Source organism: Conger conger, chromosome 11 (assembly GCF_963514075.1).
Source record: "Conger conger chromosome 11, fConCon1.1, whole genome shotgun sequence".
In the NCBI taxonomy this organism is placed as follows: Eukaryota; Metazoa; Chordata; class Actinopteri; order Anguilliformes; family Congridae; genus Conger; species Conger conger.
In genome coordinates this window covers 19,998,442-20,022,473 of record NC_083770.1, presented here as the reverse complement: position 1 = coordinate 20,022,473, position 24,032 = coordinate 19,998,442, and the positions used below count along the sequence as shown (strand labels likewise).

General features: G+C 45.4%; 2 protein-coding genes across 5 annotated transcripts in view; both read left to right on the top strand.

Moving 5' to 3' along the window:
- The window catches only part of si:ch211-204c21.1 (disabled homolog 2), a 35,229-nt gene extending 22,050 nt beyond the window's left edge, over window positions 1–13,179 (top strand). The window contains exons 3-15 of the mRNA XM_061260774.1: window positions 1,075–1,214; window positions 1,644–1,742; window positions 1,909–2,040; window positions 2,645–2,728; window positions 3,568–3,591; window positions 3,685–3,735; window positions 4,870–4,932; window positions 6,108–6,743; window positions 8,333–8,486; window positions 8,686–9,303; window positions 9,908–10,026; window positions 10,792–10,891; window positions 11,310–13,179. Of these exons, the coding sequence (XP_061116758.1) occupies window positions 1,075–1,214; window positions 1,644–1,742; window positions 1,909–2,040; window positions 2,645–2,728; window positions 3,568–3,591; window positions 3,685–3,735; window positions 4,870–4,932; window positions 6,108–6,743; window positions 8,333–8,486; window positions 8,686–9,303; window positions 9,908–10,026; window positions 10,792–10,860 (2,189 nt within the window). The 3' untranslated portion in view covers window positions 10,861–10,891; window positions 11,310–13,179. The remainder of the gene's footprint in view (window positions 1–1,074; window positions 1,215–1,643; window positions 1,743–1,908; window positions 2,041–2,644; window positions 2,729–3,567; window positions 3,592–3,684; window positions 3,736–4,869; window positions 4,933–6,107; window positions 6,744–8,332; window positions 8,487–8,685; window positions 9,304–9,907; window positions 10,027–10,791; window positions 10,892–11,309) is intronic.
- A 1,842-nt stretch (window positions 13,180–15,021) lies between these two features.
- LOC133140828 (mucin-12) overlaps window positions 15,022–24,032 on the top strand; it is a 35,691-nt gene continuing 26,680 nt past the window's right edge. For 2 of the 4 annotated variants that reach the window (XM_061261070.1, XM_061261068.1), the window contains exons 1-15: window positions 15,022–15,157; window positions 16,070–16,327; window positions 16,710–17,442; window positions 18,140–18,249; window positions 18,539–18,604; window positions 18,911–19,039; window positions 19,486–19,619; window positions 20,466–20,560; window positions 20,839–20,893; window positions 21,050–21,193; window positions 21,708–21,971; window positions 22,357–22,605; window positions 22,840–23,082; window positions 23,389–23,461; window positions 23,584–23,989. In XM_061261070.1, the coding sequence (XP_061117054.1) occupies window positions 16,074–16,327; window positions 16,710–17,442; window positions 18,140–18,249; window positions 18,539–18,604; window positions 18,911–19,039; window positions 19,486–19,619; window positions 20,466–20,560; window positions 20,839–20,893; window positions 21,050–21,193; window positions 21,708–21,971; window positions 22,357–22,605; window positions 22,840–23,082; window positions 23,389–23,461; window positions 23,584–23,989 (2,955 nt within the window). In that variant the 5' untranslated portion in view covers window positions 15,022–15,157; window positions 16,070–16,073. Of the gene's footprint in view, window positions 15,158–16,069; window positions 16,328–16,709; window positions 17,443–18,139; window positions 18,250–18,538; window positions 18,605–18,910; window positions 19,040–19,485; window positions 19,639–20,465; window positions 20,561–20,838; window positions 20,894–21,049; window positions 21,194–21,707; window positions 21,972–22,356; window positions 22,606–22,839; window positions 23,083–23,388; window positions 23,462–23,583; window positions 23,990–24,032 lie in introns of those variants that run through there. The other 2 variants (XM_061261069.1, XM_061261071.1) reach the window with 2 other exon arrangements.

Genomic DNA, 24,032 nt, shown 5'->3' with positions numbered 1-24,032 from the left:
CTGAAAAATACATTGAGTTCTATGAGTAGCTTGTCCTCAACTAAGCAGATGACAAGTCAAGGTCACATGGTTTGTGACGTGTATTAAGAACGATCCACTTACAGTTCCGCCCATAACAGACAGCTTGGGCATCCAATGTGTCGCTGTGCGTGTTCACTGGTTGCTTGAACACAGATGAACTTCCACATGAACTTGCATTTAATGGGAGCTGGTTTGTGTGTCCCTGCCTTTGGGAGTATAAATGAGTGTGTGTGTGTGTGTCTATGTGTATGTGTATGTGTATGTGTATGTGTATGTGTATGTGTATGTGTATGTGTATGCGTGTGTGTGTGTGTGTGTAGCGGGACCTTGTCATTTGACCCGCCGTTTCCTGCCAGCAGTCGAGCTGTGCTAAATAACGTCTGCGAGGGTGTTATTAAAAAGATTTAAAAGATTGTGAGTGTGGAAACGGTGGGATGTTTCGTTCTGCTGCAGGTAAAACCGTGATATTATCGCAATGACACAGAGGAACATGCTGTTCACGGTTGCTGTTGCACCAGGGACCACCTAGGGTGACGCACGCAGTTATTTTCAACAGGCCAATTTACCTGTCAGTGGGCATTCACAGGCCGAGTATAATTTTTGAGGTGGGAAGAGGTATTTATTGCTGCTTGACTTGGCGCGGTTGGTGGGGGGTTTTTAAATGTTGGGTTTGAGTCCATCAGGGAAGCTTAGCAACCAGACGCACTGCAGAGGTTGGGTAAGTTCAGCATAGGCCCAAGTAGAAGATTTAGGAACCTCTACTGGGCTCTTGATTAACTTTCTTAACTGGTGGCGCTGTCACAAAATTTAGTGTTGCAACATTTTGCCATTGCACATTTACCTGTCGGTTATTATTTTGCAGCCATGTACATTTGTATGTGTAGTCATTTCGGAGTACATAAAAGACTTTGAAAGCATAAATAATGGGTAGAACAGGTAAGTACAGGGTATTCCCAGAATAGGAATAATGCTACCCCACACATCTGGTCTCGGTCGCCATCTTGTGAAATAGGATTATTACAGGGTGCCTTTGTGTCTTCCCGTGTGTGACAGGCCCAGAGAAGACCGATGAGTACCTGCTGGCCAGGTTCAAAGGCGATGGCGTGCGATACAAGGCCAAGATCATCGGCGTGGACAACGTGCCCACCGCCCGAGGGGACAAAATGAGCCAGGACTCCATGATGAAGCTGAAGGTACACGTTTAGGCACCCTGACCCCGAACCGCCATCACACCTCACTTCAAATCAGACCTGGGTCAATTACATGGCTGCTTTGGGTTCAAATACTTTTCATTGCTCGATTGATCTTGCCTGGTGGAATTCAGCCAACTAAGAGAACCAGGAGGCGGGGTTTGTACTTTGACAGTATTTCATAGGTTACAATTAGACCAGACTAGCTCAGTAAAGCATAGAAAAGTATTTGAATCAAACAACTTCAGTCTATATTTATGAGTGCACATGGTGTTTCTCAAATGTGTTTAATGTTCAGAAAGCCACCATTATGGTCCATATCAGGGAGGCGTCTTCAGCTGTTTTTAACCTTGCAGGACAGGCAGCCATTTTGACTCTACCTGTGTGAGGGGGTGTTTGTGTTTGAGCTGTGGGCTGTTCTGTCACACACAGGGTATGGCAGCAGCTAACCGTTCCCAAGGGAAGCACAAACAGAGGATATGGGTCAACATATCTTTATGCGGGATCCGGATTATCGACGAGAAAACCGGGGTGAGTGCGTCCGCTCTGTTTGTTTGGAAAACTGAAAACCACAGTCCCCCACACATGGACTTTGAGTTTGTCAAAACTGAGCTTCTGTTTTTCTTTTCTTGTTTTTCGGCTGGAAATGATTGAAGTTTGACCTTTGACCCTTTCCTCCACCCCACCTGCTGCCCAGGTGATAGAACATGAGCACGCTGTGAACAAGATCTCCTTCATCGCCCGCGACGTGACGGACAACCGAGCGTTCGGCTACGTCTGCGGCGCTGAGGGCCAGCACCAGTTCTTCGCCATCAAGACCGCCCAGCAGGTACGCCGTACGAACATCGATGGGTCCTATACGAACAGCGATAGGTCCCGGACCAACTGCCACGAGCTGTACATGGCTGAACCTTCATTTAGGCACATTGAGGCCCTGAAGTTAACAAACACACTTGTTCATTTTGAAGGTTATAGTTTTTGTTATTTTGATCATCTCTTGAGTGTCGGTGGGGTGGGGGGAATCTGCCAGATCTAATGGTCACATTCACATCTCAGCTAATTGCATCTAATTAGGTTAATCATCGGGATTAATCGTTAGAGAAAAAAACGTATCCTTCCATCATATCCACCATCACATCGTATCGTTATACCCCTCGTACAAAACAAAACGCTCCGCCCCTCATTGAGTCACAAACATCGGGAGGCGGGGCCAGAGGTGGTGTGAGGAAGAGAGACCAAATTTGATTTGGTAATCTGAGTGAGTCACAGTGAGACCATGTACTTGAATGAAAAGCCCCTTTCCTGGCATCGATAATACACAGTGCCCTGTGTGTTATCAGCTGCAGTGTATGCAGAAAGCGGTCATGCTTCCTGTAGGTGAAAGCATCAACACTCCAGGAGAGTCTGATAGGCCCTGTTTGCGTGTGTTCCAGGCCGAGCCCCTGGTCATTGACCTGAAGGACCTCTTCCAGTTAATCTTCAATCTGAAGAAGAAGGAAACCGAGGCCACCAAGAAGGTAAATGATTGTGGAATTTTTTGTCTGTATAAGGTAGTGGTCTCTGTGGGGGACAAATCACTGAAGTATCATCATTTCTGAGAATAGTTATTGGCCAATTATTCCATTACATTAATGGAATTTGGCAGACGCTCTTATCCAGAGCGACGTACAGTTGATTAGACCAGGCAGGAGACAATGCAGGGTTAAGGGCCTTGCTCAAGGGCCCAACGGCTGTGCGGATCTTATTGTGGCTACACTGGGGATCGAACCACCAACCTTGCCAGTCTCAGTCATGTACCTTAACCACCAGAAAATTATTTCAGTACTTTCTATTTAAAGAATACATTTGAATTACTTTCTATGAATATAGAAAAGCATTGTTCAAGCTTGCTGTTTTATGTGATAATTTAAATGAAATGGTGTTTGGGTGTCCTGGTCAATTTCAGATCTGTGTTGTATTTACATTGTCTTTGGCTTAAGCCCCATAGAGTACAGCCCTGCAGACTTTCATTTACCGCCCATTCACTTTCAACCATTAATCACTGAAACAACCGTCAATGGGATCATGTAAATATTCCCCCCAAATGGATTTTACGTTTGTGTGTTTGAGTGCTTTGGGAAATATTTACTGTCCCTTCATGTTTTGGACATGACCTTTGCTTCTTTAGTCATCTGCTCGCTCCCATCCATATAAAATGGCTGTCGTATTAACTAACATCATCATCATCATCATTTCACATTCCTTTCAATTAAGTGACATATTTACCATTTTTAAAAACCTTTAATCATCTTGTTTATATGCTGACTCTAATTGGAATGTGCTTTTTTTTCTTTTTTTTCTTTTTTTTTCTTTCTAGGATGAAACAAATAAAGTGGTTGAGGTAAGTGCTGAAATGAAGAGTTTATTTTTCTGGTTTGTTCATATTTGGATTATTTTATTCAGATGTTTCTTTCTACTTCTCTTGAATTTTCAGAACGGCAGCGATTCCTCGCAGACTATCGAAGGGCCGGTGGATAAATTAAAAGTAAGAAACGTCTAAATCATGTAACATTTATCTAAATATATACAGTAAGTCCACAACTTCGACATTGGTGTTATACGAGCAGGATCCAGGGAATGTAACTATAGCTCCAGATGCAATGTAATGGTATTGAATGTCTGAATAAGATTGACCTCCAGTCAAGAAACTGCATGGCTAAACATCAAGATGTATAATGGAAAAACTGGAGTTAGGCTTCTGCCTACTGGTTCCATGGATTTCTATGGGAGCTGCTCAGTGGTGCAAGAGGCCAGTTCATGGAGGCAGCCGTGTTTGTCTGTGGGGTTTCTGGCACCAGAGCATGTTCACTGGGAACCTAAACTGGAAGGCATGAATAGGAATGGAAAAAAAGACTTCTGTGCGGCGCAGAAAAAATAGTTTGTCCCTGGGGAGCAATTCCTTCAGTGTGAAATCATTTCAGAATTTAACAGTACTGTCCAAAATGGTTTTTTTGCGTAAATTTTCGAGGGTGAAGTCGTCGTTTTCAGTGGACTTTGATGGGCAAATGAGCTTTTTGGCACCGGTAACCACTGGAGTCTGCAAGCTTCTGGGGGAATGTAGATCCCTAGTCCCCTGCTAAACCTGCATTCTTTGGGCCCTCATCATACATTCAAGCACAGAGAATGCTGGGTACATCCAATTGGCTGGCCAGCAACTGCGTTCCCCTACAGTCATCTGCAAGGGAAAGGCTTTAGTTTTCAGACAGGAAGTTCCTGTCATTCCGCAAGGGAAACGCTTCAGTTTTCAGACAGGAAGTTCCTGAGACAGCCCTCATGCCGACTGCAACAGCTCCATACGAACCAGAGAACTACATTCATACCCCCCTTAGGGGTTTAAAAAAAAAACTAAAAGAAAGAACAAAAAAGTTGGATTCCAGGTTAAAACTCACCCCAAACCCACTCTTGTGTTTTCTTCAGTTGTCTTCATGAATCACAGCCCGTCCAATCTCTGTATTGTTCCACTCCCCAGGAAACCGTTGCCAAGCAGACTTTTCTTCCCATTTTTTTCCCCTCCGGCTCTGGAACGCCGAGTTCTGTGATGCGAGTTCAAGTAAGGCCAGGCCACGGTGTGATATCCTGCCCTAAATCTGTCCCCCTCTCTCTGTGCTTGGGCTAACAGGGTGTGGAACAGCTGGACCTGTTTGGAGATATGTCGACGCCGCCTGACTTGCACTCTCCCTCAGTAAGTCATACTTCCCTGGTCCCAGTCCAAGAGGCCTGCACGCAGAGATCCTCTGGACTCCATAGGGTTAAAGATTTACCACCGACAGCTCCGGGCATTTCATCTTAAGGGAAAGAACATCGATCGTTAACGAAAATGGTGCTATCAGCAATAGTAAGCCTAAAAGTGCTTAACAGGCTAAATCTGTATGCGAACGAGAAGTTTCTTATTGATTTGTTTGTTTTCTCAGTAAGGGAGTAACGTCTCAGTGTAGCTTAGAAACCCTTGAAACCATAACAAGGCATTTTAACATTCTCAAGGAGCATACATTTACTTTCAGCGTGATTTATGGTCAGAAAAACAAAGCCTGAATATTTGCTGGGATGACGGGACTTGAAACTGCAGATGAACTGGATGGGGGGAGGGGCAAAGCCTGCAACTAACCAACCACGTGAATGTTAGAGGATGATTGGCAGCGCAGTGCACCAGTCATTTTTCAGTACTGTTGCTGACGCTGTGTAGTCTCTGCTGTTGTTAAGGCCCTGATGGGGCCCTGATGGTCCTGTGTTTCAACATTAGGGGAATGTGGTCAGTGAGTTGAGCTGAGACTAATGGGATAAACATGTGGTCAAACTTGAATATAGAGCTTATGATGGAGAGGATTCCCGTACCACAGATGAACCCAGGTCCTTTAAAATAAATAAATAATAATAATTCTTACACAAAAGCATATAAACATGCATGCATTCTTGGAAAATCAAGTGTTGATGTGATTTTCTTTATGCTCTGCGGGGTTTTTGATGTGTTTTGCTCTCTTTCCAATTAATTACCCGTGACTGTGAGAAATCGTACCCAGGTAACTATTTCCCAGAGGTATTTGTGAGCGCTCACACTTCGCCATCAAAGCAGGCTCCCATCGTGTGCTAACCGCTTTCCTCCCGCGGAGGTCAGACTCCGGGTGTGGTGCGAATCATGGCGGCGTGAAACGTGTTCAGTGATCTGCATGTCTCTGTTCGTCTGGTTCATTCATAACTCCCCCATGGCATGCGTGTGATTCGTCACGCTTAAAAGTCTGTTTGTTGAGCTTGCTGCTCACTGTGAAGCTAACCTTTTTTTTCTCTCTCTCTCCATCTATCCTCTCTCTCTCGCTCCCTCCCTCCCTCCCTCCCTCCCTCCCTTTTACTTTGGCCGACCAGGACACTAAAGACATTCTCCTGCTGGATCTGTCCACGGAGATCGACAGCAACCAGAACTGTGTGAAAGGAAACCCGTTCTCCACTTCCTGTCCGTCTCTCTCCCGCCCCAGGCCACTGCCCAGTGCCTCTCCTGAGAACCCCTTCTCCTCGCAGCTCAGCTTCTTCCCTCCCCCCACCCCCGACCCCTTCAGCGACGACCCCTTCGCCCGAAACGCGCCCGCGCACCCCCCCCAGGAGGGCCCCGCCAAGTCCCACCGCGGCCAGAACGGCGACTCCGACTACTTCGGCCAGCAGTTCGACCAGATATCCAACCGGACCGCACTGCAGACGCTGGCCAACGGTCACTGGCTGCCGAGCGGTCCTGCGGTCGAGACGTCCAGCTGGGCGCAGAACGGAATCCCCGTGTCGGAGCAGAACGGCTCGCACCACCGTCCCCCTACCCACAACCCCTTCGCGGAAGGTTCCGGAAAGAGCCAGCCTCTTCTGCAGAACGGCGTGAGGCACGAGCCGGCGGGGAAGGCGGAGCTCTCCCCCCCCGCAGCCCCCCTCGGCCCCCCCCCCGGCAGGGACCCGGTGGTCATCTGCCCCCCCCCACTCAACACGAAGGCCGGGGGCCGCGGGAGGAGGACTGTGAAGGTGAGAACGAGAACGAGTAAAAATACGTCCATCTCAACGGGTATTTTAGTCTTATATTCACACTTAAAGGTACAATAAGTAAGATTCTTGTGTTAAAACATTCTTACAAGACCATTGTAAATCATTGAAAAGGACATGTTGACTCACCCTCTGCCTGTGTTTATAGTCCTGAAATTCGGGTTTCAAAATGTACATTTGGCGGCCCGACAGTGCATGGTACATGGTATGGCTGTACAATAATTTAAGCTTATTGGTTGAAAATTGGTTCTAATTGCCACAGCCAATGGTGTTTCAACGTATGCATGTTTACAGAGAAGGGGGAGGGATAAACAGTGTTTTCAGTGGTTTGAAGGTATTTGTTGGTGCTATTCCTCTCTTGACCGTTAGAAGTCCGAAATTACCTATTGTACCTTTAAAATTTCATATATTTTTCTATTACTTGTATTATATACGACTAAAATATTGCCAATGAGGTGAGACAGGTTGACTTATTTCTCAACTTGTCAAGCATACGGTAACTTAAAGCAGCACAATATTTCCTACTTGAGAGAAAAAATATTCGAAATATAGATATTTTAAGTCTCATTACAGGACTAGAAATAAGTTGTACATTCCATTATTGGCTGCTTTGAAACAATTTTGCTGAAAATGACAAAAAATATCTGTGTATTCCTTTTGGTGCACATACACATGGTGATCTAGTCACTGGTTGCCCACAACCTTTGTGGTCCTTTAAAATGCTGTAAGCTGGTTGGGAAATGAGTATTTAGAAAAGCTGTTCAACAAAAGGCTTAGGATAATTTGTGAATGAAAGGGTTGTTCGAAGCATGCTGATTGGCTGTTTTGTCTGTGCTTGTGTTATTGGCGTGAGCCAGTCTAATCGTATTTGTTGTGCGTTTGTGAGTCTGTTTAACCTCTGTCTGCTCGCCCTGCTCCTTCATTAACATACTATATCTCTGATTTTACTGCATCAGTGGTCTGTTCAAGGTGAGTGCCGACACTGGCGTTGACCTTCTGAAATACAAAGTCCCTTTTTAATCTGTCTGCCAGACACAGGATATTAAAATATTTAGATTTAAGAGTACATGTTGCCCGATACATCGGTTTATATCATTTTAGCTGGTCCTTCGGGGAGATACGGGGTTTCCATTGACTTTTATTTATTTTATTTTATTAACTATTATTTAATACCATTTGCCTTCTACTTGAATAAATCCTCTGCTGTAATTACGACACATGAATAGGCCAGTGACCTGTATCATGAAGCAGGATTACTGAGTTTGATGTTGGATAAGATCACCGTGTAAAACCCTGAACTCTTCCAAATCCGGAACATGGACTAAGCAAAAGCAGCTGTACCAGGTTTTACTTGGTGAACCTACCCAGCTAACTCCTGTTATCCTGCTTTGTGATATACCCCCCAGGGTAAAACCTGGAACAGCGGTGTTTATTTCGGTCCATGTTCCAGATTTGGGAGAGTTCCAGGTTTTACTCAGTGCAGTTATCCAGCTAACTCTGTAAAGCGGCTTTGTGAAACAGCCCAGTTCTGACCCAGATTGTTCTGACCCAGATCTTCGTGTTCCCCTCAGTCCCCTACAAACGATCTTTTGGGAGCGGACCTGTTTGCCCCTCCGCTCCCAGCGGAGTCTCCCTCGCCCCCCCAGCGGGACCCCTCTCCTCTCAAACAGATGGACCTCTTCACCAACGGCCTCTCCAATGGCACCGCCCCCCTGGCCACTTTCGGTAAGGCGCTCGTCTGAAAAAACGTTTGCGCCGGCTTGTTCCAATGTCATGATCGCACGGCCCTTCTGTCCAAGTTGCAGTGCTGTGGTCCAGTCTATAATTTATACTCTCAACAATTACTGGCTGCGTTGTCTAAAGAACCATGCAGCTTCTGTGATTTTTCTGAAATTAGAGTTTTACCTTTCCATGTACCCTCCAGGTGCCTTACCATTGGCTGCTCCTGTCGTCACGGCGACCGTCTCCTGGATACCGCCGGCCCCGTCCGTGTTCCCTCCCGCGGCCGCTCTGCCGCAGGTCACCGGGTCAGCGTCTCAGCCCTCCGCTTTCGGCACCCCGCCCGTCCCCTCCTGGGGCCAGCCTCCTCCTCCCGCGTTTGGGGCGGCCCCCCTCCCTCCGGTCCCATCCTGGGGCCCGACGCCCCCCACCCCGGCCCCCCCTGCCGGAGCCTGGCCCCCGCCCCAGCCCCAGCCCAACCCCTTCCAGAGCAGCGTGTTCCCTGCCTCGGGACCCCCCAGCCCTCCGCCCCAGCCCCCGCCCCGGCCCCCTGCCCAGAAGGAGCCCCCTCGGGTGGACTGCGGCGCCTTCACAGACCTGGACCCCCTGGGTGAGCGCGAGCAGAAGACGCGGGAGGAGATGTTCAAGGACTTTCAGATGGCCCGCCCCCCCGCCGTTCCCGCCCGGAGGGGTGAGCCGCCAGCCGGACCCCCCGGAATCGCTGCTTTCGCCCAGTACTTCAGCAGCACGGTGGGCCTGTCCCAGCCCGATACCGCACAGCACAACGGCTACGACTCCAACCACATATCGCCCAAAATCAGCGGTAATCCATCAACACCGGATCATATTCTTTTCTCTATATATTTTTACCCTCTTTTTCTGGCCTCACTCCACCCAACTAATACACGTGTGCAATTTAGAACGAGTGAGCTGCTAATTGGTAGAATCAGGTGTGCCACACTAGGGTTCATATGAAAACTTACACTGATTTGTGTATTGTAGCTTATCTGACCTGTTCCGTAATTTCTTCTAATGACTTTATTGTACATCACTTTGGATAAGTGTCTGCTAAGTGTAATTTCATTTCCAGGAACAGGTTTGGGCTGCCCTGCTCTGGGCTGGTTTGCCCTATATTCCAGGTTGAAGGGGGTTTAGCATCCTGAGCATCTGTGTCTGATCAGTCATAGGAGAAGTGAGGCTCTAGTCTTACAAGAGGTCCTCATCCACATACTTTGTCATGATCTAAGTTAATCTAAAATCGCTGGATGATCTGAGTCTGAGTATGCAGTGATGGATGCCTATGCCTGGGGGAAGACGATGGTTTAGTTTATCTGATGAAGATAATGAATTGTGGGTAAACAAGTGGGCGGATGATTTAAAATCTGGAGTTATCTTATCTCTTATACGGCACTGTTATTTCTCTCCAGATCTGCTAAAACCTGCGCCCCATCAGCCGGCCCCCACCACTGTGACCCCACCCCCAGCCAAAGGCCACCATGACAACCCTTTTGGTGCTGGTCTCTTCTCTGCCACGTTCCCTGCGATGGTACGTACAGTAGACCCCTCTGTCTCTGCAATGGTACGTACGGTACACCCCTCTGTCTCTGCAATGGTACGTACGGTACATCCCTCTGTCCCTGTGATGGTACGTACGGTACACCCCTCTGTCCCTGTGATGGTACGTACGGTACACCCCTCTGTCCCTGTGATGGTACGTACGGTACACCCCTCTGTCCCTGTGATGGTACGTACGGTACACCCCTCTGTCCCTGTGATGGTACGTACGGTACACCCCTCTGTCCCTGTGATGGTATGTACGGTACACCCTTCTGTCCCTGTGATGGTACGTACGGTACACCCCTCTGTCCCTGTGATGGTACGTACGGTACACACCTCCATCCAGCTGCAGGCTAGCCTTTAACCCTTTCAACAGTAGTCTTCAGTGTTCTAGAACTCCTTTGTATTCCGTTACCAGCATTGATTGTTACCTCAGCATTAGAATGTTCAGTTATGAACATTCTAATCACATATTTGCGATCATGCTCCTGAAAGGATAACTAAAAGTAAAGCCATTGCACTCTGGCATAATGCCCTGCCTGCTTTAACACCAGGCCAGACGTCACAAAATAGTGGCATTGTGTGGTCTGGAGCATCACCCAGGGAGGGAGGATTTCAGTGGCTAGGGTCTCCCACAGCAACTTTATATTTTTATATTAATTTATATTACGTGTTCTTTGCGGTTACCGTGGTCTCTGTAATGCTACGGCTGTAGGCTGTGTGTGTGAGGGGGCTTCTCTGCTCTGTCCCACAGGGGGCTCCGGCCTTCCAGCCTGTCGCCTCGGGTCCCTTTGGAGCCCCGTCTGGCAACCCCTTTGCCTGAGCTGTCTCCACTGACCGCACCATGAGCACACGTGAGTGTGGGACAGGGCCCAGTTATCCCACTCCAACATGTCTTCTGTGCTACCCTCTGTCTGCCTCCCATAGCTGTTGTAATGGACAGTTTATTTTAATAGCAGCAATATAAATATAATATGAGTTATACATATTTATATTAATGAGTTATATAATACTCTGTTTTTGGAAATCTCTCATTTTCTCTTTTCTACTGACACACTAATGCAGAAAACAAACAAACACTAAATTTATAGGAAAAACTCTAGTGTGCCTCGTATAACTGATATAAATGTGATATGAATATGAGTCGTAATATAAATGTGATATGAATATGAGTCGTGATATAAATGTGATATGAATATGAGTCGTGATATAAATGTGATATGAATATGAGTCGTGATATAAATGTGAGTTGTTGGTGTTTTCCCTCCCCAGGAAGGCCGAGCTGTGACCCAGAGTTCACCCAGAGAGCTCTTCATTCCCCGGGCACTTCCTGGTTTCCCACATCCGGGTGCTTCAGCCGATATTCCGGATATTCCGTCCGCACTGGGACCGCCCCGTCCGTCCCGCTGATCCTCGCTCCTCCCGTCGCACGCGCCAGCGATTAAAGCTCCCGCTTCCCAGATCTGGGAAGTGCATCCGTCCGTCCCAATTCCGCAGTCAAGCAGAGGCCATTTTCTATTTCAAAATATATGTAAATATAATTGTGGAAATTGAAGAACAAAAAAAAAGCCATCTGTTCTCAAAGACGATACACGCTGCAGTATTAAAGAAGCAGACCCACCTGGAAGTGGATGAACGTTCTCATACGGCATGTGTTGGGGGGACTTTAGAAAAGCATTAAAGAGAAGGATAAAACATTTGGGGTGTGCTGTGTGTGGCTTGGCCAATACTGATGCAACAACCCACACTGGGCATCTGCCTGTTTCCTCACATGTCCACGTTGCAGTTTCTCAGAGACAAATGTACTGGCTGCAGAATATCCCCCCCCCCCCCCCCCAGAACAGCACGGACTGCCTTGTTCCGGATCTGGATCTGCTCACTTCCTGAATGTAACGCACCGAATAACACAGTACACCCGCCTGGTGCTCTCCTGGAGCCCTTACACTGCTGTAAGGAGAGCCAGGCTCCTGTCTCTCTCTCTCTCTCTCTCTCTCTCTCTCTCTCTCTCTCTCAAAATATATATATATTTTTTGCACCATCATTGCTGAGGTTAACAGCGCCATCTTCTGGAAACTACTGGATTTCGTGAAAACGTATCCCGTGGAGAAGATTAAAGGGTGGCGGGGGGTAACCTTTGATTAAAATCAACTGACACTTTAAATCAAATGTGGGGGGTGGGCAGATATACAGTGTTATTTGCCAAACTGTACTGCAACTGTTTTTTCAAGAACAAACTAGGATTTTGGAAATGCCTCAAAGCAAGGGGTGTACTGCCCGCTTTTCTTTCTCCTACGGCCAGTTTCACACGCACAGGTTAAGTCCTGGACTAAACTGAGTTTTGTATAGAGAATCTTCATTCAAAATTTAATTTATTCTAGGACTACTAGGCTTAATATTTGTGAGACTGGCCCATAATGCCAAACATTGTATTGCACGTCCCCACAGATGCAGACATCCATAGTCTTTGTAGTCAGTGATTTAATAAACACTCATTATACATTACAGGTGGCATAATTTGTGGAATGATTTCTTCTTCTTTTTTTTAAAGTACGGTTTCATTGTGGCAATTACATGCTTTCCTGTCCAATTTTGCGGACAGTTGACTGGACATCCATGCCATTGACACAAAGATTAGATTTATTTTTCTCTCATGCAAGGGATTTTTTTTTCTCAGCTCATGCATAACTCCGTTACAAGAGAACCGTATGTCTTTGTTAAATCGTTATTTATATATTGCATATCCCCTATTTGTTGATTGAACATGAAATTAGTAATATGTTGAATTACAGCATGGCATTAAATAAGACATATCTATATGTCGGTGTCCAGTCAGTATTTAGGACCATTAAAAGAAACATGCAATCTCTCATACTGGAAATTAAAGTAAGCATCGTCTTTGTAGAAACTTTGTGTGAATGTGTGTACCTGTTTATGTGTATATATTATATAAATCTCATGTTATGCACTTATCCTTTACCTTGGATGTTGTGTAACTAAAGTGAATTTATTATTTAGTCATTGCAATAAACTGGAAATTTAGCTCCTTAGATTCTAAATATTTCATATAACTTTGTAACACTCTTTGTATTCAAAAAATGTAAGACATTCAGATATGCCTTATAATAAAGCGATAACTGTCTAAGGGTGACTCTTTCATTTAATTAAAACCTGGCAGATGCAAATACTACTAACTGAATACTAAATCTGTTCTCAGCTACATGATGAGCTTGCACAATTGAAAGATACACACCTGCTTCTATGCCCACTGCCTGATATAGTTCTAGTAGGCATGCTTTTTTTATTTTCTGAAATAGACAGGAAAGGATTCATCCAGGAAATTGTTTAATTTCATTCACCTAAAAAATTCACAATAGGGTAAATCTAAGCAAAATAGGCAAATCACTGTAATAAAGAACAAGAACAGAAATTGAAATAATTAAATATAAAGTTTTCAGATATGTCACATATTGTTCAATAAGGGAAACCCTGGACACGGCTGGCTTCAGGCACACGGGGGAGTGTATGTAAAAGCATGAGTATGGTAAAGATACAAAACATAAAAGGACACTGACTGCTTTTGACAACATTGGATTTATTGCAGTGTGCTTAGCTGGAATTTTAACTCAGAACTGGGCCACAGATCTGCATCACAACTGGAGTAGTTACCCAACGCTGTGGAATAAGGATTAGATGCACCTGTTTAAATGCAGGTCTTGCTGTTATAAACTGAGTTTTAAACTCCAACTAAACACATTACAGTTGAACCATTAGCATGTGGTGTGACAGTGTGAACCCAGGTACATTGCTGGGATCCTATATCTAACCTACACAACATTTTACAAACATATATACACTCACCGAGCAGTTTATTAGGTATTTATAGTGTGTCTGAAAATCCCAGGAGATCAGCAGTTTTATACTCAGACCACCCTGTCTGTCTCCAATAATCATTCCATGGTCGCTTAGATCAAATTTTTTCCCCCATTCTGATGGTTGCTGTAAAGATTAATTGAAGCTCCTGACCCGTATCTACATTATTGGATGCATTGCACCACTGCCACACAATTGGCTGATGAGATAATCGCATGAATAAGTAGGTGCAATAAAGTAAAAATGTTCTTAATAAAGTGCTTGGTAAGTGTACTTATATACCAATTAGATTCTCCACTGGATTTAAACAAACCTGTACATCAATAAGGTAGAATCTGTTTACAACAAGATAATCACAAAAATGGTTTGAAATCCATTCTTCATTCAATTTTGGATATACCAATGCATCAAACTTCAATAGGTTTCAAAGGTTACATAATTTGATTCAGTGCATTAAAGTTTGGCATATTTAGAATTCATTACTCCAAGGGATATAAAATATAAATTATTTATTAAAGAATGTAAAGGGCGGGGCGGGTGCTATATTTAGCTTTGTGAATTGATTTTTATTTTGCAAGGATAAGTATTACATTGAGCATCAAGCTCAAAGAAAACTATATAGCGTAAAATAACTTTACAGCACAGATTTGATTCTCATACATTGTTTCTGTAAAAGCACTCAACCTAAGAAATTAAATAGATAATCCTTTCGGTGGAATTTGATATTTCAGCAATTCTGTAGGCTATTTTATTTGGATATTTGGAAATCAAAACAGTTACATATAGGATCTATCCCATATTGGCATGGGTAAAACACTGTACTTTAACTTCCTGGTAACCAGAACAGGATTCGTGACAACTTGTGTAGTCGTAGTGCACGTCTTTCAATCATGTTCCAAAGCAGCTCAAAACATGTATCATTTATGCTCACGATTAGTATACTTCAGGTAACATCTGATCTGGCATATATCAATTTGACGACATAGAGACCGTCTGCCGCTGTTCCGTTGTTTTCTGGGAGCTGTAGTTTCCTATCAGAACATTCGAACTCTCCCACAATCCACCGGTTAAAGGTAGCAAGCGGCCATGGGCTGTAGAAAAATCGCGGCGTGGTTTGTGATTGAAAAGCATGGCACATGGACGAAGCATGACAGCGTGACAACTAACTACAACATTCGGATGACTGGTGCCAGCACCGAACGCTTGAATGGTTGACACCTTGTCAAATTACATGCTTTCGGAACTGGAAAGTGAGTCATCTCTCTTTGATGTTCATATTTTACATAAACTTAAGTAACTCTGTAACTAACCAGAAAGGGCTTGTGTCTAAATTTCCCTGTCCAGCTATATAGCAGTCATTGCATCATGGAGCCTATTCCTTGTACATGTAGCTATACAGCTAAGTTAGCCAGTTTCATTACCTAGTTGGCTCAGCTCATAAGTAATGCATTATCACAGTTGGCAAATGGTAAATTGTGTCATTTAAACTATTACTGCAACAGATTCAAGTAGGTAACAGTGAACGACTATGCAGTATGACTCAAGTTTGCATATTCTGTAGCTCAGCATTAGCTAGCTAGCAAAGCTCGCATACCAAAGCGGACACCGGACAGGATTGCTCGAAATCCGACAAGTTGTGTTGTTAGCTAGCAGAGCTAGCAAAGCTAAGTAGCATGTATTGATTGGTATGTTGCGTTAAGTAGCAAGGTATGATGAAACTGCAGTGCAACTGCGAACTGCGCTCCATTCACCGTCCAGCGAAATAGCTACATCATAAGAAAGTAACGTTAGGTATGAGATGGGTATGGTTAACTTTTTCGTACTCTCAACCCGCGGTATACAAATGAAACTAGGCTGGTGTGATAGCTAGGTCACTTTCTAGAACAGTATGGGCATCGCTCGATTTGCTGTGTAACGTTAGTGTAGTCTAACTTACTGTTTCTACTTGCCGCATTGCTTTCAGAAACATCATGATGATCGAATTGTGATTGATCAGATTGAATTGTGTAAATGTTCTTTTTGAATTATCAATAAGCTACCGCGAGCTAGTTTGTCAACATGGCCAGTTTTAGTTCAGCTGTGATCTGATCCGACAACATCAGTTGTGTTGGATTTTTTTTTAATGGAACGTCCAAATGACGCCCTTTCCCCGTACCTGGCAGGATAATGCGCCGATCGAGGATCAGCGTGCGACCCAACGTCGCTAGGCCGGGGGGCAAGGGTCTTCCCGGCTCGCAGGGGGGTCAGGACGGTCAGGGGGCAGCAGCTGCGGACACCACCCTTGCGACGGAGACGGAGGGAAAGCAGCCAGACAGCGCAGCGGTGACTGAGCCCGGTCAGCCCGCGGGACAGTCTGCTGAGACGGCAGCAGTGCTGAATGCCTCCCAGGACACATCAGCAGAAAAACATCCCCCTAATGTGTAAGTCACACCAGAGTATATGAGTATATCAGAGGGTCAGTACTCCTACCCATCCCTGTCCTTCACATCCATAATAGTATTTTAAAGTGGGTAGCTGTCCTGTCTGTACGGCTGTTTGTATGCAGGTCAAGTAGAAGTTTCTGGTCATCTAGATAATAATGAGGAGTCAGTATATTGGGGAAAGTAGGAATATGTATTTGGTGTTCAACAATTTGGATTTGTTTTAATTTTTCTTTTCCTAGTTGTAAATAATGGGGGATAATTCTATACTTTATGGAAAAGATTTAGAAAATCTGTCATTGGCTAATTATTCAGTAAGTCATTTGGTCAAGTCTTTGTTGCAAGTTTATACAATGATGTTAACTTGCTGTCTCTCACACAGGGGTGAAGAAGCTCAGAATGGGGGTGCTCCTAATGACGGACCCCCCGCCGCCTCAACGCTGCAGAGGAGGAAACGTTTCTCCGCCATGCCTAACCTGGCCAAACCTCGGGCAGCCGCTCCAGCAAGGACACCCATACCCCCTGTCCCAAAGCCTGTTGTGCCACCCACCCCCACAGAACCCCCAGCCACTGCATCAAGGACACCTGTACCCCTTGTCTCAAAGCCTGACGCCCAACCCACCCCCACAGAACCCCCTGCCCCTGCATCAAGGACACCCGTACCCCCTGTCCCAAAGCCTGACGCCCCACCCACCCCCACTGACCCCCCCGCTCCCACACCTGAGGCCCAGGCAGCAGGACAGGGCGTCTCTGAGCAGGGTCTGGGGTCCCCCGGTGTGGCTGTTTTCGGGGATCAGGACGTATCGCAGGACCGGACAGAACCTGTGTCACCAGTGGCTCCGTCCACTTCCTGTTCGGAACCTGTTAAAAAGAAACGGGTGAGGAAGTCTTCGGATCGACCGAGCAAATCACCGGAGAGCAAACCCAGCTGCAGCCAGCCTGACCAATCGGAGCTGAGCTGTGGGAAGCTGTCGCCAGGCAACGCTTCACCGCAGGCGGGTCCCTCGATGCAGCATGAGCCCCTGAAACTGAGGGGTTCCTTGGAGGATCGTCAGAGGATCGCCAAGGCCCGAAAGCTGAAGCAGATGTTGCGGGCGGAGAACAGGAAGGAGAGGGTGAGCAGACGCTGATCTGGGCTCCATGAGATTCAGTTCTGGTGCTAGTGTACAGCATAGCCTCTGCACACCCGGTGCAGTGACTCTTCTCAGCTCTAAGCCTTTGGAGTGTGGGGGTTTTTGGAATGTTTTTTATTTTTATTTGTATTAATTTTATTCCAAAAGTTCTAAGTCAGTGTTCTAAAACTCAATTACTTTCAATTAGATTGTTATTCTGAATAGAATAGAATGTTCAATATTCAAATCACATATTTGTGATCACACATCTTACTGAAGGGTTTATTTTTATAACCATGCTGGTAATATATTTCAGTTTGCTGGAGCTTGCAGTATCTGCTGTCTAAAGCCACTTGGTGCATACTGGGAGACGATTTGCTGCCAGGAGCATCCATATGTGTGAATCCCTGTAGAAAAAAACATTTAAAAGAAAATGCATCCAAAATTATTATTATTATCATCTGGACATAGTTATGCATATTCACAATTACATTGTGCAGAGTGACATAACTTCACATGGAAATTGTACATATTGTTGTAAAATATGATTGAAAACCTTTGGAAAATATGAGCCTGATTTCAGTAGGGAGAGGTTAGTGTTGTGAATAGCCTGGTAATTTGGATGATTCCTGATGTGTTAGTCATTCTGCATAAGAGAGTCTGCTAACTGAATGTAATGTGATTTCATGTTGATCTGTAGAGTCAGAAGAAAAGCAAACACCATGACTATGACTACAGCATGCCTCCAGACCACAGCAAGATGACAATGGGGGACCTCATCCATTACCTGCCAGAAACCAACCCTATGAAGTATGTTCAATTTCCCTTTCCGTCAGCTAAATGCATGCCTCTTGTATATCACACAAGCTATGGACACACAAGACCTTTCAAAGTGCTTTGTTCTTTATTCAGTTAGTAGCCTTTTTCTCATGTTTCATATTCTGTGTACTTTTAATTTGAGGAATATAGTAAAGTAATGTTTCTTGAGGTTGAGGCTATGATGTCACGTCTAGGCCTATTTGTGATATATCTTTGATCATTATTCCTTGTGATGTGTTCACCGATATCCCTGGTGATGTTCTCCTGTGTCATTTCAAAGGTCTGCTGTAATAGAAGAGGAGAAGGAGCAAGATGAGAAGTTCATTCCACAGTCTCCCAGCAACGGGTGAGGGTGGAATCCTAAAAATGCATTTTTCTCATTAAGCACCAACTATATTTGTGTATTTCTTACTGTATATGTCCAAATGTTACAGGTCTTTGCTTCCACAGTAGTTGGTTATTTAATCTGTTAATAAGTGATTTCCTCTCCTCAAAATGGTGGTATGGTATCGGTACACCCTATCATGAAGAAGCCTGGTTTAGTAAACTGTGCTGGGTTGTTCAGCTGGGCCTTGTATGGGCACTGTGACATTGAATGCCATGTTTGTGAACCAGGGTCTACTGCACACTTACTAAAACTGCTTGTCTCAAGGTTACCACAAAGCAAACAGGAAGTGGATGAGGAGCAGGAGGAGGAGGAAGAGGAAGTTGATGACGAGGAGATGTTGGTGCCCAAGGTGAAGGTGGCAGAAGACGGAACGCTGATAATCGATGAGGAAAGGTGCTCTACCTGTATTCTGTCAAACGGCACGTTCTCACACGATATACAATTCAGCACTCATGTTTACAGTCATTTAGATTGCTGGTTCTTAAACTTTTTAATATCGGGACCAGAATTACAAATACTTTTTAATATCAGGACCCAAATCAGAAACGTGGTACCTTTACACATCCTAGCATAGTCTAGTGGGCTACAGACTTATTTCGGAACCCTCCTCATACAGTCCCGTTACCCATTGGGTCTCGGTCCATAGTTGAAACGTGGATCGATATAAATACCATTACTTTACAAAACTGAGTATTTACCAGAAGCAAGTTCGGATTAGAATCTTGTGACGGAACTCTCAACTGTCATTGTAAAACTCACTGATTCTTTGAGTTGTAGTTTGAATAACTCAGAGTTCCTGAGGTGGACTGGGTTGAAACTGCGTCCTTTTTGTCCCTCAGCTTGACTGTCCGGGTAATGAGGGCGAAGGGTCCCACCATCGTGGAGGGGAATGACCCCATCTTCGAGCGCGGCTCCACCACAACCTACACCAGCTTCCGAAACCTGAGCTACACCAAGCCCTGGTCCGACAAAGGCAGGACCACACTAGACAAGTTTCGTCTTTGTTGCAGCTAATTATGCATAGAGAAAATGACAATATTGGCATGCGGGTGGCTGCTGTGTTTTGCAGTTGGAAGACTGTAATGTATTTTTGGCATTCCATTTACCAATTTGGAACATCTAGCTGAGATTCTATTCATTTCCATTGCTCAGTGATCTTCAATCCTGGTCCTGGAGAGCCGCAGGGTGTGCTGGGTGATCAATGAAAGCAGTTGATTACACAGCTAACTCCCCTCACCTAGATGCTTGTGTCTGAATTGGTTGCTGATATTAAGGTGAAAGCAAAAACCATTGTACCCTGCAGCTCTCCAGGACCAGGGGTGAAGAACACTGCCATAGCTACTGCGTCTGTCTCTCGGGGCAGGAGAGCTGAGGTTGGCTTGCGCTTCCTCTGAAACGCATGCAGCCAATTCCACTGCTTTTCACTGTCCAGCCCAACAGCTGAGCTGTGCACACTCATACACTGATGGGTTGTACTTGGAGAAGACTGGGAATGCCCTGGCCTCTGAAGCTCTTCCCTGGGAAACTCTGGGCCAGCCTGCTGGCATAATCTGACTCTTAGCTCCAGTCAACACTGCTTTGGATTCAGCTCTAACTCCATACCAGTTCCAGTTTGGTTTGTCACATGCCACCCAAGTGCCCTCCCAGCTCACCCAAAGCATTCTCACAATGTTGCTGTCACGTTGTGGTGCTGTTATAGCATTGGCAAAATTTCCAGTAACATCGTGAGAGCATCTTGCTAGCTGGGGTTTAGTTAGTGTTTTTAGTTGTTAGTGTGCTTAGCAGGTGTGCTATATTATGCTCTCTCTGTGCATTTCAGAGACTGACATGTTCTTCCTGGCTATCAGCATGGTTGGCTCAGACTTCTCCATGATCTGCCAGCTCTTCCCTCATCGCAACCGGAAGGAGGTCAAGGTACCGCACGGGGGGGGGGGGGGGTGTAATCGGAGCTTAAAGTAAAGGGCAGCCCGTAGCTTAGTGGCTAAGGTACATGACAGGGACCTGGAAAGTTGACAGTTCAAGCCCTGGTGTAGCCATGATAAGATCGACGCAGCCCTCAGCCCTGCAGGGGGGAATTGTCCCCTGCTTAGTCTAATCAGCTTCGCTTTGGATAAAAGCATCAGCTAAATAAACAAATTATTATTATAACAGAGGTTATTTTTCACATTTTCACACTACTTCTTGTCTCACAGAACAAATTCAAAAGAGAGGAGAAGATCAACTCCTGGAGAATTGACAAAGCCTTCAGTAAGTAACGTGCTTCATACCTTTTTGGGGAAATGACCTCTGCGTTTATTGTACATGTTGCGGAAAAGCAACATATCGATTTGAGCCTCAGATGAGAAGTATTGTGACTCGTTTTGTTCCGAGAGAGTGGCCTTCATGTGCTGGTCTTCTGAGCAGGAGAGAAGAGGCCCTTCGACATGCAGTTCTTCAACATGCTGCTGGGACTGGTCTTGGATGCGGACAAAAAGAAGAAAAACAAGCCCAAACCCAAACCCAAACCAAAACGTTCCCCTGGGGATAAGCCAAAACCAAAACGAAAAGGTAAGTTGTCTACTCCCCATCCTAATCCAAACGCTTCTGGGAAACATGTATTGGGTAAATATAAGAGAGATCACTCTCACACATCTTCATCCAAAGTCTCAGTCAGGTGCCAAACTGAAAAACCAGACTATGTAAGATGAAAGAATCCACATGCTGTATAAGCTCCAATAGATAATGCCACAAAATCCACCGTTACTTTGCGGTGTTCATAGCTACACTTTAGACATGAGCTTATACAGTGTGCTGATGCTTGTGTTACAAAAACATAAGAGGAAAAAATCAACCATGCAAACTGACCAACCAAACATGCTGCCAAACAAATATACCCCTCAGACCTGTAGGAGTGTGTAACGTGACTTAGTTATTCTTCTGAATGAATGCAAGTCTTCTGTTTGAGAATCAGGTGTGCATTTTCATTTGGTCTCTGCCAGAACTTCTTGATGGCTGTCTGAGCTGAGCTTCTCCATTAGCGCATGTCTCTGTGTGACCACCTTCCCTTCCTTGGCTTTTCTAGGTAAGAAAGCTTCTGCGAAGGGAGCCAAGGCGGAGCAGGCCTGCGATGATGATGAGGAGCTGGACGGGGATGTTGGCGAGGGGGACTTTGAGAAGGAGAACGAGGACTGCTCCAACGTTGCCAAGGCTGAAGACAAAGGCACTAAGAAGAGGCAGAAGCGCGTGAAGAAAAGCGAGGGAGAGGAGGAGGAGGAGGAGGAGGAGGAGGACTTGACCAAAAAACCAGACGGAGTGAAGAAAAAACGTCAGAAAAAAATGGCAAATGGTGAAGACCCATATATCCCAGCATGGAATATGATTTTGTAGACTGCTTCAGTCAGATGATAATACAAAATGGAGAGCACTGAATTAAGGGACCACTGATCCATTCACCTGCCCTTTATTTGATTACAATTAATGTCATAAGTGTACAAGTCTGTACTGGTTTGTCCCTTGCTTCACATTTATTGTGCTCCTTATTTATTGCATCTGCGTGTGATTGATTCTGATCCTGTGTCAATCTATTCATTTGAATATGGTAATTGCAATCTTACCTAGTCATACATGGTTTTAAAACAACCCTCAAAATGACCCTATGAATTCCAACAGATTCCCACAGATATGGATCTGCTATATCTGTTCGACCTTCTCCCCTTCCATTGGTGTTCTAGGCAAGAAGAATTCAGCCAATGATGTCGTGCTGGACGGAGATGTTGCCGAGGGCGACCTGGAGACGGCGGAGAAGGAGAAAGAGGACTGCTCCAACACAGGCGAGGCTAAAGACGCAAACAAAGACACGAAGAAGAGGCGCAAGCGGGTGAAAAAGGGCGAGGAAGAGGAGCAGGAGGCGGAGGAGGCCGACCCAACCGAAAAACAAGAAGATGGGGCGAAGAAAAAACGGAGGAAAAAAATACCAAATGGTGAAGATCTAAAAATTCATTACTGTGTTCATATTACTTATAATGAATAATTATATGTAAAGTATGTATCAACCAAGTTAAATCATTAATTGTCATCGTTTATTTTATTTTATTAATCTGTAAGAAATCCTTTCACTTTGCAGTGGCCATCATTATGAATGTGGCAGAAATATGCCAACAATTCCCCCTATGGGTGATGTCTAACTGCTTGGGCACCTCCTCTCCTCCTGCTAGGCAAGAAAGCCTCAATAGAGGGAGCTGATGATGAGCCTCCGGCTCCTGATGCTGCCACGGATGACTTGGGAAGGAGTGAAGAGAAGAATGATGACTGCTCCAACACTGCCAAAGCCACAAGAAGGAAACGCAAACGCACAATGAAGGCTGAGGAAGAGGAGGAGCAGGAGGAAGAGGAGCCTGATTCATCCGGAAAGAAAGCAGATGGAAAAAGGAGAAAACGGAGCAAAAAAGATCCAGATGGTGAAGGGCAAATATTTAAGTTACATTTCTCTCTCTCTCTCTATATATATATATATATATATATATATATATATATATATATATATATATATATAAAAAGAGCACAGTTGCATATCCATCATCTTAATAGATAATTTTCATGAAAATGCTTTTGTGAAATTCAGTCCCTGATTATATGGTACTACTTTTCCTCAACTACTGTCAGAGCTACTGGGTGCATATTACTTTATAATTAACCATTAAGACCGGAAACAAGAAGCCTCGTACAGTGTAGTCTGTCACTCACAGTTTATTGTTTTGGCTTAGCAGACAGAGTCGATGTTGATGTCCCAGAAGCTGATGTTGAAAATGGCCAATTGGATGCTGAAGAGGCCAAGGGGTATGTGGATCAACCCCAGCGGAATGAATTTGTAAATGACACTGAAGTGACACTTAAAAAACAGATTTTATTTGTTTCTCTGGCTACTGTGGGGTCATCATGTGGTGTTCCTGGTTGTGCAGGTCGGAGACGATGGGCAGCACAGCTGAGGGAAAGCCGGATAAGCCGGCCCGGAACGCCAGAGCGAAGGCCAAGCCCAACCTGGAGCGAGGGAGACAGACAAAGAGCATCCCAGACACTGAGGAGGAGACCATCGACAGCAGCAGGAGAGAGGAGGAGGAGACCTTCGACAGCAGCAGGAGAGAGGAGGAGACCTTCGACAGCAGCAGGAGAGAGGAGGAGGAGGAGAAGGAGACCATCGACAGCAGCAGGAGAGAGGAGGAGGAGACCATCGACAGCAGCAGGAGAGAGGAGGAGGAGGAGGAGACCATCAACAGCAGCAGGAGAGAGGAGGAGGAGGAGGAGACCATCGACAGCAGCAGGAGAGAGGAGGTGGAGGACCAGGAGGATGGTGACTTTCTCCCTGAGGTACTATGGCCTACACCAGTGACAGGCTACCCTGCTCCTGGAG